We start from the raw sequence: 20415 nt of genomic DNA on the forward strand, positions 1-20415 counted from the left end.
AGGACCACCAGCTTCGTCATAGAGAACTTTCTGCCAATAGAACCAAATTGCTTTTATCCTGCTTTTCTTTAAGATGGATAAAGGAAATAAAATAACTGCTTGTTGTTTCATGTATGTGCGAGTGTGTGCACATTTGCAAGTGGAAACTGACGCCCGCACGTGCATATGACACATGGGAGGGCAGCTCTGTAGAGAGAAAGATGGGTTCTCATGTCCTGCAAGTCCAAGCTGCCCTCCATGTAGTGCTGACCAGCTGTCGCTTTAAAGAGCTGTTCCAGGGTAGCACTAGCCACAAGGAGCCCTTCTTCACTTTCTTTATGACTCTATGTAATGGTATCAGTTCTCTTCTTATGATCGCAATAATCTCAGGACAGCATCACGCTTATCTGTTGGCTTCAAATGTGGCACCTCTAATGTCCCACCTGTTTCTGATTTCCTATCTGAGGGAGATTCCTGGGTTTTTGATTCCTAGAAATATTGAGACTTTTTATTAGGAAGTTCGTGAAAAAGATAGGTGGGGCATTCACTCCAACTGCCCCCCCCCTTCCCTACACTGAGGCTATTATTTCCAGAAAGGCAGTGAAAGCTAGAGTTGCTAGTCCCTCACTTCTGAACTTCCCTAAGGTGGGGGGGGGATCAAACTCAAAGTTTACTGAAAGGTGTTTCACATTTTGAAACATTTCTAAATACAAGAAAAGCCCACTACAGTGCATCAAAAACATAATCGTTGTGGATTTTTTTTTCTTTTAACATTACAGAGTTTTCTAAAAATTTTTTTTTACAGTTCAAGCCCCAGTCTTATTCATAGATCAATTTTAACTTGACTACATCAAGTCTCGTTTATTACTTTACTTGATCACTTCTTTTCTCCATTACTGTTCTAGCAGATTTTAAATGTGAACTTTCAGCTGAGTAGTTCATACGGCAGCTCTCCATCTTACAAAGAGGTTGTGTTCCCTAAAGTACCAAGTAGGTAGTTGTCTAGAACACAGAACATTTTTCTTATGATAAAGCCGCTTCAAGAGGTGGTTGGATTATCCTGGGAAGTTGCAGGGAGGTGGTCATCATTCAGAAAGGACACAAGGACATTATGGAGTTCCAGGAATGTTCTTTTTTATCTTGATCTAGATATGGATGATTACAGGGGTCTATGTGTGTACATTAAATGCAATCAAGCAGTGTACTTAAGATTCATGTCCTTTAAGTTATACATCCAAAAACAATTTTTTTTTAAAAAGATGGCTGGAATCTCAAATCCGAAGACATCCATTTAACTTTTCTGCCTTAATATCACACAACCTACCTAACCTCTCCCTAAAACCAAGTCATTCCTATCTATACTCAGAAACTCTTTTTTGCCTCAACCTCTGGTTGACATTTTTCTATAGCAACAGGTCCAAAGAAGAAATTAAACAACTGTGGACAGTAGGTATTAGCTGTGTAATTTCAAATGCAGGTAAAATACGTGAGTTAGCTCTAGACATTGTTGGGCTTCCTACTGTGAACAAAGGAGAAGGGAGAACCCAGTTGGACTCCAGGCGCAAAGCTGAGGGCTGCCTTTGGATACGCAATAGAACTTTCCATGATGATGGAAAGGTCTGGTACCTGTGCTGTCCAAAGTGGTACCCACTAGTGACACTTAGCTGCTGAGAACTTGAAATGTGGCTGGAGGGGAGGGGGACAAAACATAAGAGACTCTTAAATACAGAGAACAAACTGAGGGTTGCTGGAGGGGTTGTGGGTGGGGAGATGGGCTAAATGGGTAAGGGACATTAAGGACGATACTCATTGGGATGAGCCTTGGTTGTTATACATAGGGGATGAATCACTGGAATCTACTCCTGAAATCATTATTGCACTATATGCTAACTAACTTGGATGTAAATTTAAAAATTTAAAAAAAAATTAGAAAACAAAAAGAAATGTGGCTGGAGCAACTGAGAAATGAGATTTTTCTTATATCATTGGAATTATCTCTACTTCAGCGTGCTGTTGTGGACAGCACAGTGTTAGAGAAAACTGAGAGCAAAACTGGGCCACGATCCTACCACCACATCTCCTCCCAGAAAACCTATCCCTGTTTATGGGTAATGTATCCAAAAGACTCGGTGCATTTATCTTCTCTACCCAAGCTATCCAGAGTCAAAATCTCATAAAACAAAATGAAAGTAACTGTAAGCTTCAAAATCATGTAAGAAGATGTAGATGAAGCAACACTAACAAATCCATAACTCTTTTTTACAGCTACATATTTGCCCACAGGGGCTATTTTTGAAGTCGAGGAGAAAGTGCCAGTGAACTGAAGTGTCTCACATTCGCAGTAATACGTTCTCAGCCAAACAGCGCAACTTAATAGGATGGCGCGGAAAGAGCAAAAGGCTTGTCACCTGGTCAGAGAGTGTAAGTGGAGAAGAATAGCCAATCCTACAGCCGTAGGTAAAGCAGGATATCTCTGCTGTCAGTTCTAGCACATGAGCCAAAGGCAAGTAGCCAATGTAAGTGTCCTTTGGTCTAAAATGAAATAAGAGAAACATGTCAGCCGTCAGGAATAAGGCATGGTTAAGTAGAAACATCAATAGCCTTCTCGTTTCTACACAGATGGAGTTTAGACGATGTCAAACAGGAGCTCTCATCGCAAAGAAGAACATGGAATGAGTCTCTCTTACCCCAGCCCAGGAATCCTCTCACACTGGCCTGTCATCCCAGCTATCAAATTGCTATGGTGCATCATCACTCCCTTGGGCCGGCCGGTAGAACCACTGGTATACATGACAATAGCCATGTCCGAAGGAGTTGGTCTGTTCGGAGGAACGCTCGCTAAAAGAATGAAAAAACACTGCGTTTTCTTCAGTTTAGAAGTTCAATTGCTTACACAAAGATTAAGAGTTTTTAGGTATTTTTTGCATAATGATGAACCATGTAAAACAAATGCTCTCTACTGACAACCGACACAAAAAAAATGGTGATTGAATTTCTGGTTACCTGCAGTGAGAGTCTTGAACGCCACTGTGGCCCTTTTTCTGGGTGTTGAGCCCAATCCCGGTCTACCCCTGCCTGGCCGAGGTGCTGCATACACAGCAGTGCTGTGGAAAGCTAGCCAGGACTTTGGAGAATCAGGGAGATAGACTATCGTGTGCAAGCCCTTCAGGCCTCAGTTTGCTCACCTTTAAAATGAGATGGCTGGGCCTGATTATGGTTCTCAACCACTGGGGGGCATGAGAATTACCTGCAGAACTTAAACAAAATACAGTCTCTGTCTCTGGCCCCCACCTCTGAGCATTCCGGGTCTGGGATGGATCAAAGGCTCCACAGGTGACACTCATACACACCCCTGATTGAAAGCCACTGGACTTGGTATTTTTCTCACTTTTTATAAAAATAATTTCATTTAATAATAACTGAACCATGGACACTGAATTAGATAACCATTATACATTTAACAGATTATTTTAAGATTACGTTCCAAGCAGCACATATAATCCAAAGAACACCAAACCAAAATGATATTTTCTACTGTTTTTAGTGTTGCTTCTTGAAATCTGTATAGGAAATCAGTTTTTCAAAGTACTGAAAGTGTGCCTAGATAAAAATAACACCAAGAGGTCCTTTCTCTCTTCTCTCTCTCTGTGACTCACTCGCTCACTCACTCCTGTAGTTACAACCCATGTTATGTGTCTGGCTTCGGGACTCTTTTGGGTCTTCCAGATTTAGTGCTTATTGCCCTATCTGGATTGGACCATACTTTGATTCTGTCTAATCAAAATGAGACAGGAATTTTATGATACTGAGAGAGACTGTGTGGAGAGGTTTATAAACACTTCATTCCCTATCAATGGTAATATCTAAATAGTATCTAAATTTCACTCCTCCTAGCCCTCTGTCTGAACTTAGGAATATTATTGTTGTTGTTATCGTAATTTATTGTATTTTCGAAAGAGAGAGAGTGTGTTTGCATGAGTTGGGGTGAGGGGAAGAGGGAGAGAGAGAGAACCTTAAGCAGGCTCCATGCTCAGCATGGAGCCTGACACAGGTTTCGATCCCACGACCATGGGATCATGACCTGAGCCAAAATCAAGAGTCGATGTTCAAGTGACTGAGCCACCCAGGTGTCCCTGAAGGTACAAATGTTGCATCATCTTAAAGGTCCTGAGCTCCAGTGCTATCTTTGCTTTTCCTGAATGACTGGGGGAGGAAAATAGAGAGGTCTTCCTAACAGATTATATTCAGCCATCTTGAGCAGGGGTCGGCAGACTCCTTTTCAGAAAGGACCAGACGGTATTTTAGGCTCTGAGGGCCATACAGCCTCTGCCAAAGGTACCCAGCCATAGACACTTGTTAAATAGTTGTCATGGTATTCTAGTCCAACTTTATTTACAGAAACAGACAGCAGGCTGTAATTTGCCAACCAATGCACTAGAGTCGTGTTTCTCAAACTATGTGTTGTGAGGACCTTTTCCCCTCTAATGATTTATGGATGGATGCTTTTGTAAAATACAATAAAAAGGGATTATTGGAAAAATGAAATGAACATAACACACAAACTTAAAATTTTTGCATTAGGGGTGCCTAGGGGGCTCAGTCCGTTGAGTGTCTGACTCTTTATTTCAGCTCAGGTCATGATCTAGCGTTTCGTTGAGTTCAAGGCCCACGTCGGGCTCTGCGCTGAGGGTGGAGCCTACTTGGATTCTCGCTCTCTCCCATCCTCTCTGCCCCTGACCCACATGCACACACTCTCTCTCACACACAAAGTAAATAAACATTCAATCATATATGGTCTTGATAAAAATTTTAAAACTTTTTTTTTTAAATCCAAGAAGTGTACAGTTTCCACTTGCATTACTTCCTTTCCTGACCTACTGACAACAAACCTTAAACAGATGAATAAATTTGTTTTACCGGCTTTACTTACCGTTTTCTGGCTTGGATCCCAACTCTTCTACTGATTGCATGCTGTGAATCTCAAATCCTTCAGGGTATTCTGCTTTATTGATAGTCTTATTGTCCACATAAATTATATGTTTGACACAGCTGATATCTAACAGTGCAGTCTGTTGAACAGAAACAAGATCCAGCTATTAAATACGGGCCCACGGTAAACTCAGTTATTGGACATTTTCATGACCTGTCAGATAACACCATATTAATTAAGAGAAATGTTTTTATTTACCTTAAGTTTACTTTCCAGAAGTTCAACGCTAGTGATCAGGTAGGTGGCCTCGGATTCATTTAAGCCATGAACTACAGCTTCTTTGCCAAGCGTGGCATATAAAGTCACAACTACATAATAAAAAAAAATACAAATGTGAACTAATTAAACAGTTAGGAGCTACATTATTTAAGTCAGCCTTTTGTGATAGGAACATTCATGGATGCACACGTCTTATAATGTAATTTCATTTCACAGTCTCTGCCAATATCTTTCAACACTGCCTCAAACTTCGAGGTAGCCCCAACTTTTCCTTATAAATTCACAGGATTCTAACATCCTAAACCTGAAGAAACCCAGAAATACTGGAAGTGCCACAACTGTTCAAAAATTAGGCAATCGTGATTCTCGAGGTGAGTAAGTTTCTGGCTGAACTGCTAATTCCGGTCAGAGCTAGCCTACCTAGGACTACCCTGTGACATGCAGGTTCACTGGCCATGGCACCAAACAGTGGGTAAGTCCTTGAGAATCTTCAGACTGAGGATCTCAAGTCTGAATCATGTTCTCACTCCTCCTAGGGAGTTTTTTAAGTGAGCCCAACGTCCACGCTGATTAGTGACCTCTAAGCCTTAACTGGGTGGCCAAGGAGATCTAGTCTTTAGGAGCTACCAGAGAAAGGAAACATGGACTGAAACCAGGACCAGTTAGTATCAAAGGACATCTGCTAAACCTAGATCGGATTGGAAATTCAGCTCTAGGCTCGTAACCAAAACAGCAACGTGGGTAAGAAGAGCCACTTTTCACAAGGTATTATTTATTGAAGTTGGGTGATGGGTACATAGGGGATCATTTCATATTCATTTTTGTTTGCCTGAAATTCAAACTCCTGATTCCTACACTACACCTGTAGTGTTCTACCTCATTCAGTAAATAACTTAGTGCCTAGCACACGACAGGCACTATTCTGGACTTAGAATTTTTTTAAACCATTTCATGCACCATTGCAAAAACAAATGTTTGTGAAGCAGGAAGACACCCAACTTTACTTTCTGGCCAACATATCTAATGTGCTCATTTCACACGTAAAACAGAATGAGTCAAATGAGATGCCCTGGACATGAAGCAACAAATTAGAATTATCCTAAGCAATGGTATTTTTGTTTTTAATCATTATTTTGTGTGTCACTTCCTAAAAAACACCCCCAGGTCCCAAATATTTCAGGTACAATTCACTTCCAGTTGAAAAGCAAAATCCTAAATTCTATCCATTCAGCTGCCAACTAATTCCCACGCTAGCTCTTAGAAATTAATAGGCATTATCAGATATCTTTTAACTACATTACGTACTGCTTTATGGATACAGTGGATGCAGAAAAATTGCTAAAGAACACCTACCTTGAAAACAATAAGGTTGCAGGACAATTTCACATGTTACTAAAACCCTTTCTGTCCCCCTTCAAAAACACAAGGCACTTACGAGGGAAGTTGTACTTAAAGCAGGTCTGTGCCGCAATCATCCATTCGGCCCTGGTCTCACAGAAAATGGCAATAGTGTTCTTTGGTTTTAGTCCCAATGCAGTGAGTCCACTACCAAAATTATTCACTCTGCGGTTCACTTCGAGATAGCTCATCCACTTATAAGTCCCAAGAATTAACTGTTAAGGAGAGACATTCTCTGAATATTAGTACATTCAAGCAAGCAATTAAAATACCATTCAAAGTATAGCGCTCTAAAATTGCCTTTAAGTGAATATACAGAAGCCATGAGCACCTTCTGAGAATTTGTTATGCAGCATATTTAAATGGAATGGCAGCATATTTAACATGCATTTGATTTATGATAAAGTAAAAACATACCTTCCCCTTAAAACAAATTAAAAAGCACAGAAATGCTATACCTTCTTAAAAACCTTTCCATTTGGCTGCATTTCATTTTCTTCACTTAGGATCTCTCTGGTCCCAAGGCTGTCCTTCTTCCCAAACTTGGACACAGCATGATCAAATAACTTATCCAGAGTGTCTGCTCCAGGGATGTCTATGACAGCTAGCGAGTCGAAGTGCGTGACAGAGCGATATGGACTTCCAGGTGTGTCTGAAGTGGGCTTAGCTTTTATTCTCTTTGCCATAGCGTTTTTCTTCTTCGCATTGGTAAGAAAATACCATGGAATAAATATAAGGGCACTGTATATTGTTATTAACAAGTGGACAGGCAGCAAAATAATGGTGAGCACGTTTAGCCTAAGTTTCATAGTGGCAAGCTTCTACAATGGTGTTTATTTCTTGTTATTCTTTGGCTGCAGAAAGCCTTATTTTGCTGAAGAAGGCAATAATGGAAGCAGCAGTAAGAGGAGTATAGCCAAGGCAGTTCAATTTTAATGATACAGATAAAAGTTAGTAATCTTTGGAAGCCGACAATAAAGTACACCTGTAGGTGAAGACAATGAACCAGGCAGAGAGCAGGAAAAAAAAAAAACAAAAACAAAACAAAAGAGTATTAACAAGTTGATAGCAACATTGATTTAAATACTCAGGTCTTCAGTAGTTTATATAATTGATTTGATACAGCAAGTTGAAATAACTGGTCTGAAAGACTGGCATTTTCCATTTTAATCATTATTACCATAAACTTCTCAATTTATTTATTTTTTTGGTTTTTAGGTATATATTTTTTTAATTTTTTTTTTCAACGTTTATTTATTTTTTGGGGGACAGAGAGAGACAGAGCATGAACGGGGGAGGGGCAGAGAGAGAGGGAGACACAGAATCGGAAGCAGACTCCAGGCTCCGAGCCATCAGCCCAGAGCCTGACCCCGCGGGGCTCGAACTCACGGACCGCGAGATCGTGACCTGGCTGAAGTCAGACGCTTAACCGACTGCGCCACCCAGGCGCCCCTTTTAGGTATATTCTGCCCATCACTCTGCAAGTCACTTGAGTGACACTACTTTAATGCGTACATGAATGCACGGATGTGATATTTCAGCTTGGCTAAACTTCGGGAATGCCAATGATGAGGTTTCTCTTAAGTATGCCCATGTGAACCAGGTAGTTTTAAACAGGAATGGGTTTTGTAGCCCAAAGGGGAGAAATCCACCAGTTTAAGGCTTACTTCTCAATGCTCAACCCAGAGATACTATTCTGAGTTCCTCATCAAGGTAAATTTCTGCGGTAATGCTATGCATTATCTCCAGTCCCCCAAAGTGGAACAATACAATCATATAATCATTTCCTAAGTGTCCATTTTGTGCTCAAAATTGCACCCATGGCCTTGGAGGAGGAGGAGTCAGAAAGAGGTCCGAAGTAGTGTAAGTCCCGGCCTTCGCTCATTACCAATTACCACTAATGAGGCCATCTGCACACAAGACAGAGCCAGTGTTTTTCAAACGTTTTGGAGGGAGAGGGGTGGCGAAACAAACCACTCCTTTGAATAAAAACTCCTGCCAACGTCCCACACATGCAAGCAAAGTGGAACTGCTCTGGCTGAACCCAGGGGTGAAGTGTGCCGAGTCCCACCCCGGACTTCCTGGAAGCGTGCTCCCAAAGTGCCCACCGAAGCATTTCCAGTGAAAAGCCTGCTGGAAACACCTAAGTGCTGTGGCATGCGGTACAAACAATGTGACAGACATCGTGAGGAAGTGCAAAACGGCCAGCAGTAACTAAGGGGAGCTCTGTGAAGAGTAGACTTTTAAAGTGGACCTGATGTTGGGGATCTGGAAAATTAAGGAGAAAGAATGGAGAGCATTCCGGGCAGGGAAACCACATGGCAAGATGCAGAGGTAGGAGTGAAAGAGCTTTGGGAGAGTGGGAGTGCCCATAAGGACACTAGACTGACTGGGGCATAGAGCGAGTACATGTTGGCTAAATAGGCTATGGGTAGTGCAGGATCTGACAAATCAGACCAAGTAATTTTGATCTGATTGAATCAGACAGAAAACTGGGGGCCTCTGCAGGTCAGAAACAGAGTGCCAATTGGAAAGGAATGGCAGAACCGGCCTCAGGGATGATTATAACTCACAGGGAGCTTGCCTTCAGCTGAGAAAGCTATTTTGGTGAGTGGAAGAGTATTTCAGCGATAAAAATTAAAATAATAGTTCGCTTTGGGACACCTGGGTGGCTCAGTCGGTTAAGCATCTGGCTTTGGCTCAGGTCACGTTCTCACAGCTTGTGGGTTTGAGCCCGTGTCGGGCTCTGTGCTGATAGCTCAGAGCCTGGAGCCTGATTCGGATTCTGTGTCTACGTCTCTCTCTGCCCCTCCCTCGCTCATGCTCTTTCTATCTCTGTCAAAAATAAATAAACATTAAAAAAGTTTTAAGTAATAGTTCACTTTGAGGAGACAAATTGAATGAAGCCCATCCTTCTGCAACTCTGGTGGAAACTATTGCACCCACGACAGTGTTTGTTTTAACACCAATTACCATGAAGTGGTTACCTAAATCCTGCCTCCACTTTGGTTCATGCCCTGCAACCTAGTGGGGCAAGATGAGCAAGAAACTACAGGAACAAAGACCTGGGTTTCAGTCTCTATCTCTGTCACTAAGTGGCTGTGGAAGCTTGAGCCAAACAAGCTATCTGAGCTTAAAATCAAACTAGATCGGTAGCCCTTAACTTCTTAGAGGTGATGGACCCTTTTGAGAATCCAACTGCGACCTATAAACCCAAGATATGCAAAAGGGTCTATGTGATTTTAGGGGGTTTGTGAGTTCCCTAAAATCCATCCATAAACCCCAAAGGGTGACACCAACTCTGAACTAAGAACTGCTGGCTTATATGATTTCCTGGGGTCCTTCCGACTTTAAATTTTGGGATTTACCCTACCTAGAAATTGCTGCCTTGGTCTGACAAGTCGGGTCATTCATCTCTTCAAAACTAGGTATGTCAAGTGTCCATCATGGTGTCTGGTCCTCAATATGCAAGATCCCCTCTAACAATCCTCCATCATTCATTTCACAATGACTCAAATCCACAATAATCTTTCCTTTTTCTAACTTCCTACATCACTTGAAATGTCTCCCACTCATTTCAATCCTTGATTATAGTACGGATATTCTAAACATCTAAGCCCCTAAGTCCACAGCAAGGACCAGTAGTTCTCAACCTGATCAAACCTAACACCTTTTTCTTAGAACAAATATTCTGTAATACTCTCTTATCAATCTTGAAAGGTAGTCATATATGATAACCCACTTACATACATAATTTTAAAAAATAATTCCTTACTGGTAATAGAAAGGAGTACCAAAAGGAAATTAATTTAAGACACAACAATACTTACTTCGATACATAAATTGTCAGAGACAGTACCAGAAGTCCCCCCAAAAAAGTCTCTGAATTGATATTATGCCCTAATGAGTACCACCTGACCTTCAATTGAGACATTGTCAGACTTGGGGCTGAAGATATATGGACAGCTTTTGAAGGGTTTATAATCTAATTGTATTAGTTGCATTATACATTTTTATTAATCTTTTACACATATTTGCCTTAAGGCTCAGAAGTAGGGCAATGTCTTTTGCTTAATCCTCGTAATACAGAGACACATTGGTGTAAACACACACACACAACACAACACATACACAGCAGACAAGCCTCAAAGAACATTCAGGTGAGGAGAGCTCTGAGACATCAGTTAGTTCAGGTGTTTTCAAATTCTTTCTGGTGGTGATGAGGGGGGCCTGGGTCATCCACTGGAATAAAATCTTATATGAACATGAAAATACAAAGGTAGATAGATAGATAGATAGATAGATAGATAGATAGATAGATAGATAGATAGATAGATGATAGATAGATAGATAGATAGATAGATAGATAGATAGATAGATAGATAGATAAAAGGAAAACGCAGAGCTGCTTTGGGAGGGGAGGACTGACAGCCCCTGACAGGACTCCTTGGAACCCCCGGTTCAGCTGAATGTTTGAACCACTGGCGTTTTCAGTGAATGAGTGACAGCTGAGGCCCGTCCCCCGGTCAGTTGCTCATTCAAGCCAGCCTCTGCCCAGCGTCGCCTGTCATCTGAAAATCTTTCCTTGCCAAAGGTTTTCCAGGGTTACATTCAGGTCTATTGATAAATTGATTTCAAGAAAAGAAGAAAACACCTACTCTGTGTAAGTTTTGAGCCCTTAGTACAAAGATGAGTAAAGCACACATACCTCATTTACATGCATTACATATGTGTTCATATGTATGGTAGGGGGCAGGGAGATCAGTTCACAAATACATAGAAAATGTAGAATGTAATATATCCCATAAGAGGGGTTCCTGGCTGGCTCAGTTGGAAGAGCATACAACTCTTGGTCTTGGGGTCATGAATTCAAGCCCTACGTTGGGTGTAGAGATTACTAAAAAAAAACAAATACTAATAAACTTTTTAAAATGTGTGTGTGTGTGTGTGTGTGTGTACATACACCTCCAGTAAGAACAAAAGGCTAAACATATTCAAGGGGGGGAACTGCATCAGTTTTGGGGGAAAAAGAGATGAAGGAGGAAGTAGAACCAGCTGGAAAGATTTCACAAAAACCATAGTAGTTGAGATAGGTAGGTTTTCAAAAGGAAAAGAAAAAGAGTGGAGAATGAGGACAGTCCTATCAGAGAGAACAAATGGATGAGCAAATGGATGGAAGCAGAACAGCGCAGGAGGGAGGTAAGAACGGGCCAGTAGGGTAGCAGGTGCCTGATGCTCTCCATGTAAGATCCTGCTCCACTTTGGGGATCTAAGTCAATGAGAAAACTGCATTTTTTCAGAGCCAACTTCACTAGCATGTAGCTCTACTGTAAGAGTCACATGTGTATGATGATTTAGCAACTCAAGATTCACCCCCTGGCTATCGCATTACGGGGATATGCCCTCTGCAGAAGAGAAAGGCTGAGTTCCTGGGTGGTAAATGGGTTAAACCGAGGTGGGAGATCTGGGTCTGACCTCGTATGTGCTATGAAGTGTGACTCTGAACAGGTAATATGAACTCTCACAAGCTCTGCATCTCTGTCTCAGCTCATGTATAAAACAGGAATACTGCTTGTGCTATTTGGTGGCATTGTTGGAAGAATCCTTCCTCATGGCCAGCTTACATTCCATGGGCAATAATAATCAGTCTCTGGAATACCCTCTCAAGTTTCTGGCCCCTCTTCCATTTTGTTGTACTTCTTCAGCTAAACTACACCCGGGCTGAATCCAATCCTCCACTGAAGTGTGCACCTGCACCCATGCAGCTGAATTTGGCTAGAAAAAAAACAGACGTGCTGAGCGTCCCCCCTTCACCCCTATTTGAGAAGGACCTGGTGGTGCTGCTCCACTGACTCTTCCCTCACCCACCCCGTTAATTTTCCCTGCTTGACTGAATCGTTCCCATAAGCATCGTAACAGGCTATTACCTCTGTCACTTTAAAAACCATTCCCTCTGGGGCGCCTGGGTGGCGCAGTCGGTTAAGCGTCCGATTTCAGCCAGGTCACGATCTCCCGGTCCGGGAGTTCGAGCCCCGTGTCAGGCTCTGGGCTGATGGCTCAGAGCCTGGAGCCTGTTTCCGATTCTGTGTCTCCCTCTCTCTCTGCCCCTCCCCCGTTCATGCTCTGTCTCTCTCTGTCCCAAAAATAAATAAACGTTGAAAAAAAAAAAAAACAAAAAACATTCCCTCTCTCGGAAGCTCTTCTCTGGCCCCAGCCCCCTTTCTTCTCTTCGGGACTCCTTGAGAGTTGCCTACACTCTTCATCTCCCAGTCCTTTCCCCCTATTTCCTCCGGAACCTACTACTCAGGCTTTTACACACTACCACTCCACAAAAGTGCTCTGATTGAGGGCCCCAATGACTTCCATGCCATCACATCCCAAGGTCAGTTAAGGCTCCCACTTCTCCCTTGATTCATCAGCAGACTTTGACACAGCTGCCCCCTCTGTTCCTCACTGAAACAACTTCACTTGGCTTCCAGGAGACCACAGTTCTTCCAGTTTTCTCCTGACTTCTCTCGCTGTTCCTTCTCAGTCTTCTTTGCTGCTTCTTCCTCATCTCCCTGACCTCTAAATGCAACAGTCCTCAGTCCCTGCCCCTCCTCTTGTCTTTCTCTCCACCCATGCCATGGGGATCCCATTTAGTCCCATAGCTTCAGATAGCATATATATACAGTGATGACTTCCAATTTTTTTTTTAATTTTTTTTTCAACGTGTATTTATTTTTGGGACAGAGAGAGACAGAGCATGAACGGGGGAGGGGCAGAGAGAGAGGGAGACACAGAATCGGAAACAGGCTCCAGGCTCTGAGCCATCAGCCCAGAGCCTGATGCGGGGCTCGAACTCCCGGACCGGGAGATCGTGACCTGGCTGAAGTCGGACGCTTAACCGACTGCGCCACCCAGGCACCCCGATGACTTCCAATTTTTTCCCCTAGCCTGGAGGTCTTCCTTAAACACCATATTTGTCAATCCAACTTCTTCCTCAACAGATCCCTATCAGTTAAATACCTCAGACTTAATATGGTCCAAGTGGAGCTGCTGATCATCTGGCCTCACACCTGCTCCGCCCAGTCTTGCCCATCTCTGTAATTCCAGTCACTCTGACCAAAAAAAAAAAAACCCTTAGAGATTCACTTCCACTCTTCTTTCTCACACATTCCACACCGATCAGCAGCAAATCCTACCAGCTCTGACAAGACACATACCCAGTTGAACTGCTTCCCACCACTTCCACTGCTACTGTACTGGTTTCAGCCACTATCATCGCACCTGAATAAATGCATTTGCCCATCTGATCTCCCTGCCTCCACTTTTATAACACATTCTAAACTCAGCAGCCAGAGTGCTCTGCTGCAAATGTAAGGTTGATTATGTCATTGCTCTGCTCAAAACCTTTCAAAGGATCCCCATAGGACCCCCTCAGTCCTCACTCTACCCAATGAGACTATGTGATCTTTCCTCTATCTCTGAAATTTCTGACTTCCTCTCCTACGCTTTCCCCTGGCTCATTCTGTTATAGTTCTACCTGTTACTTGCTGTTTCTGAAACACATCAGGCATGACCCTGCTTCAGGGCCTTTGTACACACTATTCTCTCTGCCTGGAATGTTCTTCCAAGATACCTGCATAGCTTATTCTCTCATCACCTTTTTGTCTTTACTGAGATACCACCTTCTCCAGCCATCCGAAAATTGCACCCCAACAACCTGCAGTCCCTTTCTCACTCTGTTCTTCTCCTTAGTACTTATCACCAATATGACATATGCTTTCTTCTTCATATTTATTATTGACATCCCCATTAGAACATAAGCTCCATGAGACAGGGTTTACAGTTTGCTGCTGAACCCACAGTGATTACTGTGGTCTTTCCAAGCATTAGCAGTTCAATAAATTCGTTGACTGAAAATAAGAATATACATGGAACTACTCTAAAATAATAAAGTAAAAATGTATGCAAGGACCACAGCCTGAAGACAACCAACCTTAGTCATCTTTAAAAAAGAAAATCACTCTCTATGTCAAGAATAAATAAAACATTTAAAAAAAGAAGAAAAAGAAAATCAGGGGGGTGCCTGGATAGCTCAGATAATTAAGCTTCCAACTTCGTCTCAGGTCATGATCTCACAGTTTGTTGAGTCAAGCCCTGCATCAGGCTCTGTGCTGACACTTGGTAGCCTGGAGCCTGCTTCAGATTCTGTGTCTCCCTCTCTCTCTGCCCCTTCCCCCCTCACATTCTCTCTCTCTCTCTCTCTCTCTCTCTCTCTCTCTCTCTCTCTCTCATAAACATTTAAAAAAATTTTAAATCACTTGTCCATGCCAACATTCTATGAGAGGGTATCCTGTTAAAATCTGTGCTAATTATAATAAATTTGAACATGTTCTTAGTCACTTAATAGAAAATATGGGGACGCTTGGGTGGCTCAGTTAAGCATCCAACTCTTTATTTCAGCTCAGGTCATGATCTGACTGTCATGAAATCAAGCCCTGCATCAGGCTCCATGCTAGGTGTTGAGCCTACTTAAGATTCTCTCTCCCTCTCAAAAAAAAAAAAAGTGTAAATCTGCCTGTTGCACAGAAGTGAAAGATTACTGTTACAAAAGCCTGAAGTCTTGGGGCAGCTGGGTGGCTCAGTCAGGTAAGACTCTAGATTTTGGCTCAGATCATGATCTCACAGTTCTTGTGTTCGAGCTAGGCATGGGGCTCCACGCTGGCAGTGTGGAGCCTGCTTGGGATATTCTCTCTCTGTCTCTCTCTCTCTCTCTCTCTCTCTCTCAGCCCCTCCCCAGCTCACTCACTCTAAGGAAATAAACTTAAAAAAAAATAAAGAAAAGCATGAAGGCTACACAATTGGTACTATGTGCTTTTTCACCAATGCCTTTCACAAAGGTATGCTGTGCTTACATGTATGAAGAGTGATACTGCTGCCCTACCAGAGGACATGAACTCTCAGCTGTGCTTCCTTGAAATCAAGTAATTCACTTCTATGGCAACCAGGAAAGGGAAGGCCATCCTTTTCAGTCACAAAATAATTCACTGTCCCTGCTGATGTTTACCGTTCCACATGGAAATCAGATTAATAACTACATACTGAGCATTTACTATGGGCTAGGCACCACGCTTGATCCTTTAGATGCATTATCTCATTTAATCCTTCAGGAAACCCCTTTGAGGTAGCCCCCTCATTTTACTGATGAGGCAACTGTCTCAGAGAGATAATATGCCCAAGGTGACACAGCAAAGCAGGGATTTTGACCCAGGTCTAATAGATTTTAAAGTCTATGCTTTCAGCTATACTGTCTGTGACCCTGATCATACTGGTATAATCCAAATAGGTGAGAGTGACAAACCTTGTGTATGAAGAAATCCTGGCAGCAATTTTGAGCACTGATCTGTCCTAAATCCTAAGGCATTTTTATGGGTGGGGAAAAAAAAGCCCTTTAGGCATCTAGTAAGTCCTAGAAGTCTTAGTGGAAAATCAGATAAAATTTTCTTTTACTTTTTGTCCTGAGGTCAAGTTTAATGTTAAGTATTTCATTCCAGTTACTTCAAACGCTCTCAGATAGTTAGGTTAAAACACAAAAGCATTAGTGATACATTTAAGCTTTAGCATATGCAAAGTAAACACATACTACATATTGATTAAAATCTGAATTTAAAAGAAGAAATCATCTCCCCCAGAAGCATGTGACACAACATCAATTTAAGAATGAAAGAGAAAAACTCATAAACTGAAGTCGATTAATGCCAAGACATTTTTTTTTCAGAAGTTTGAGAAAATGGAGTAAACCAAGCAAGGACCCATGCATTTGCCAACCTGAAATACGCAATAAGGACAAATTAACTTCACCTGTCCTTGCACAGGACTTTATCAAAATGTAAAAGGCATCAATTTGAAAACCAACAATGAACTGTGTGAGTGCTACTTGAAGAAATCACATTTTCAAGTCACATGTTATTTAAGGATAATTTAAATACCAAATAAAGAAACAAGTTGCCTTCTGAAAAGGAGTAGCCATATGCACTAAACATTAAATCAGGAAACAATTATAAAATTTCAAAGAGATTAAACAGATAAAGCGTACCTGTGGCTCTTTAAAAGATCATATTTCTACACAGATGTTGCATCACCAAGACTTTTGTAAAGGGGTGGAGTGCTTTTTTTAAAATCCTAGTTTCTTTCACACATTCTTTAAAAAGTTCCAAACGATATTAACATACAGGAGAAAGCTCAAATACAATGTTAAAAGAATAGCTGCATTTGGTTAATGAAATCAAACTTTACAGGAGCTATATTACAATAGAATTCACTTAATATTTTAATAGTGAAACTTTAAAAATATTACTGTTTTAAGAAAATAAAAGGCATTAAAAGAGTAGCTAGTAGGATCTTTTGCTGTTAGTCTGCAAGACTGAATCATCTTGTGAAAGATATATTCATCAGCCCCTTGTAAGTCTCACCTGATTCAAATTGACAGACCAATCTAATCAATATGGCATAATCTGTACAATCAAGCTTTAAATCCGATACATAGCAATTAGAAGAATACATTTGAAAACTGAAAAAGCAAAACAGAAACAAAGACCTAGGGTGAACATATACATGCCCTATCCCAACTCACTGCACCTGTGCCTAGCAAGCTATTTTTTTTTTTTTTTTTTTTTGATCAGCAGCGTCTCACAACTATGACTGATCTTTGGGTGCGTCTCTAACAAGATTAACCAAGCCTGTCTACTTCATCACCTGGAGAGTTATTAACTCCTGAAGTCGCCATCCTGCCAGTCTCTTCCCAGCTTTTCCCAGCAAAGAAAGCACCTCAGCTGCCATGTTGAAGATGCTCTTTCACACTGCAGCAAAAGTTCCCTCCCATAATGCCTTAAAAACATCCCCAGCATGCATCAGATTATGTTTTTTCTAGGTCATAGGATCTTGTAATTGGGATCCTATCTATATGTGTTGAAATAAGGTGATCTAATGTGTTGAAATGAGGAGATCTGGGAGCCAATGTTGCTGCCTACACATTTCACATACATTGTGTAATTATATATCTATTCCCCATTTTAAATGATCATCACACACTTGATTTTTAAATATTATGAAGCTTTCAAAAGTCAGGAGTTGGTTGTATGGATTTTACCCAAAGCTTGCATTTAAGGAATTGTGAGGATAAACCATGTTAGTAATGGCCACATACTGACGAAGCATGATGTTACCATCCAACTTTATCAGACACCTGGAAAAGGGAAGAAAAACTAAGTTCCGAGAGGTACATGTTTGGAGAAACATAAAAAAGGGTTCAGTGCCATAAAGGGTGAGTAGATAGCACAGTGCCCATTTCAATGTTCTGCAGCTACTGCTGAAAATTAACTGCTACAGATCCCTGTAAACAAAACCTTGCTGCTGAATTAGGGGGCGCATCGCACCGTGGCGTAGCCTTTAATTTTGTCTGTAAAGTCTTCTATTGCCTAGGTAATTTTTCTCCAAAGGAACACAGTTATGGTTTTAACAGATGCTAATAAAAATAATTGGGTTACAGAACTTCACTTTAAATTAGGGGAGCCTGGGTGGCTCAGTCGGTTGAGCATCCAACTGCAGCTCAGGTCATGATCTCACAGTTCATGAGTTTGAGCCCCACATTGGACTCTGTGCTGACAGCTCAGAGCCTGGAGCCTGCTTCGGATTCTGTGTCTCCCTCTCTCTGCTTCTCTCTCTCTCTCAAAAATAAATAAACATTAAAAAAATTTTAAAAATCAAATTAACTTAGTTATAATAAATGTATTTTGTCCAAGTGAAAGTTACACAGACTGTATCTCCTGTCATGTTACCTACTTGTCAACAATAAAGTAATACAAACCACAAGTATAGATTACAAAAAAAAATCTGTGACCAGCAGTAATACTCCCATAGTAATAACTTTGTGTAGCAGGGAGAATTTTGCAACTATACCTTTTTTGCCACATGACTTACCCTCCACATTTGCTAGAGGAGCCAGTCTAACAGGTTAGTTCTTTGTTAATGTAGTTACCCAGTACTTTATACTGTTAAAAATTATGCAACAATGTAATCTTTATTTCTTACAAAATGGCCAAATAAGTCACTAAAATTCAACCCCATGGCCACCATGTGAAACTGGATGACCCTGTTTTGTTTTTTTTAAAGCTCACTCTGCTCTTCAGTATTAAATACATCTTTATAAGTGAGACTAATAAAAGAACTCAAAGACTGATCAATCTGTTGAAGACTGAAATCCTGTAACCATTCAGTCAACTCTCAAATATTAGCACTGGTAAAGAGAAGGGCACAGATATTCCAAAGACAGATCATTCAAAATGTATATTATGGGGGGTGGGGTGCCTCACATTTTAGAAATTAAAAAAAATTATTAACTAAAGCATGTATTTATGAAGCTAAATACAAGAAGCCATGGAAAAGTACTCATAGAGTCAATGTCTCCATACTAGGGATGAGGAATACTTTCCATTCTGCTCTCTTCACGTTCATTTGTTTACCTGGCCCATGCATGTTTCACTAAGGTGAGGGAGGGAGGGAAATGGAATTCGGTATTTCTGTTTTGAAGTGTATTTTGGGATAAGCAAGGCCAAGCTCCAACTGAAGAGGAGTCTCTAAAGTGTCAAAGACACTCCCAAGAACCCGTACACACTCCTGAACACAATTGGCCTTATGTTTCTGCTAATGCTTTTTGGCAACTCCCACTCTTTGCCTTGGTAGTTTTTTCTCTTACCTATCTAGATGGGCTGTAGGCCGATTGCTATAAATGTTTATCTATGTTTGCAGTGTGTGTGTGTGTGTGTGTGTGTGTGAGAGAGAGAGAGAGAGAGAGAGAGAGGGAGAGAGAGAGAGAGAGAGAGAGAGAGAGAGAGAAGTAGGGAGGGAGAGAGAAAGGAAACAAACTCTCTGTGGATAAATAAACTATACAAGTCTGAATACTACTGCCCTCACAATGGAATCACAGTCTATTTCCCAAAGGAAACACTAACCTCACTGGTATCTTACTTCTTTGATCAATCCCGGCATAGTGTGCTAAGTAGCTGAATTCAGAGACAGTGAATTCAGGTCTGCTTATGAAAATTTCTGGCCGCTTAAGGTTTTTCTAATGCAAACTAATAATCGGTGGACTTTAGCACTGAGCTGTACCAGAACATCAAGTCTTGAATTTCTTTACACTTGCAATTCAAAAATAGTGATTAGCACATGAAAACTACCAGTTCGTCTGTTTCAAGTTTATAACCTATTATAATTAAAGCGATTCGTAGAAAGACCAGAAATACAAGAGAGGCAGCATCGTATACAGGGTTTTGGTCCTGGTTCAGCAGCTTGCTGAACTGTAAGACCTGGAACAAATTAAATAACTTCTTGTCTGTTTCCTCATCTGTAAAATGAGAAAGCTGGGTTCTTATTTTAAGATATCACAGACCAGTAAGTTTTTGAAACAAAAAAAGGATGGTGAGAGAAATAACACAGCTGCCTTTTTTTTTTTTTTTTGGCCAGGTATGGACATTTAAAAAAACAAAACAAAACAAAACAAAACCCTACCATTTGCTATCACCATCATTTCATAGAAGATAGAATGTATTTAATCCCCCAAATTAGATGGACAGATCTTATAATAACAAGTAATCGTGTAAATGGGAAGAGTTTAGCTTTAAGAAACAAATGGCCCATTGTCCTTACTCTCCTCACTTCACCGTGGACCAATAAAAACTCTTCACTGACCAGCATTTGTCTGAAAATCAATGTTTGGGAAATACTAGACTAGATAATTTTCAACGTCCAAGACTCAAACACTGTGATTCTAATTTAAGTGCTCTGTT

General features: G+C 41.2%; 1 protein-coding gene across 3 annotated transcripts in view; it reads right to left on the minus strand.

Annotated features, from left to right (window-relative positions):
- ACSL4 (acyl-CoA synthetase long chain family member 4) overlaps positions 1-20415 on the minus strand; it is a 59352-nt gene that overhangs the window by 34497 nt on the left and 4440 nt on the right. The window contains exons 1-7 of one of the 3 annotated variants that reach the window (XM_043570607.1): positions 17327-20126; positions 7045-7284; positions 6624-6801; positions 5168-5277; positions 4910-5048; positions 2667-2817; positions 2388-2511 (exon numbers count right to left, since the gene is read on the minus strand). In XM_043570607.1, the coding sequence (XP_043426542.1) occupies positions 2388-2511; positions 2667-2817; positions 4910-5048; positions 5168-5277; positions 6624-6801; positions 7045-7284; positions 17327-17410 (1026 nt within the window). In that variant the 5' untranslated portion in view covers positions 17411-20126. Of the gene's footprint in view, positions 1-2387; positions 2512-2666; positions 2818-4909; positions 5049-5167; positions 5278-6623; positions 6802-7044; positions 7572-17326; positions 20127-20415 lie in introns of those variants that run through there. The other 2 variants (XM_043570606.1, XM_043570608.1) reach the window with 2 other exon arrangements.

The sequence above is a fragment of the Prionailurus bengalensis genome, chromosome X (genome assembly GCF_016509475.1).
Source record: "Prionailurus bengalensis isolate Pbe53 chromosome X, Fcat_Pben_1.1_paternal_pri, whole genome shotgun sequence".
Lineage (NCBI taxonomy): Eukaryota > Metazoa > Chordata > Mammalia > Carnivora > Felidae > Prionailurus > Prionailurus bengalensis.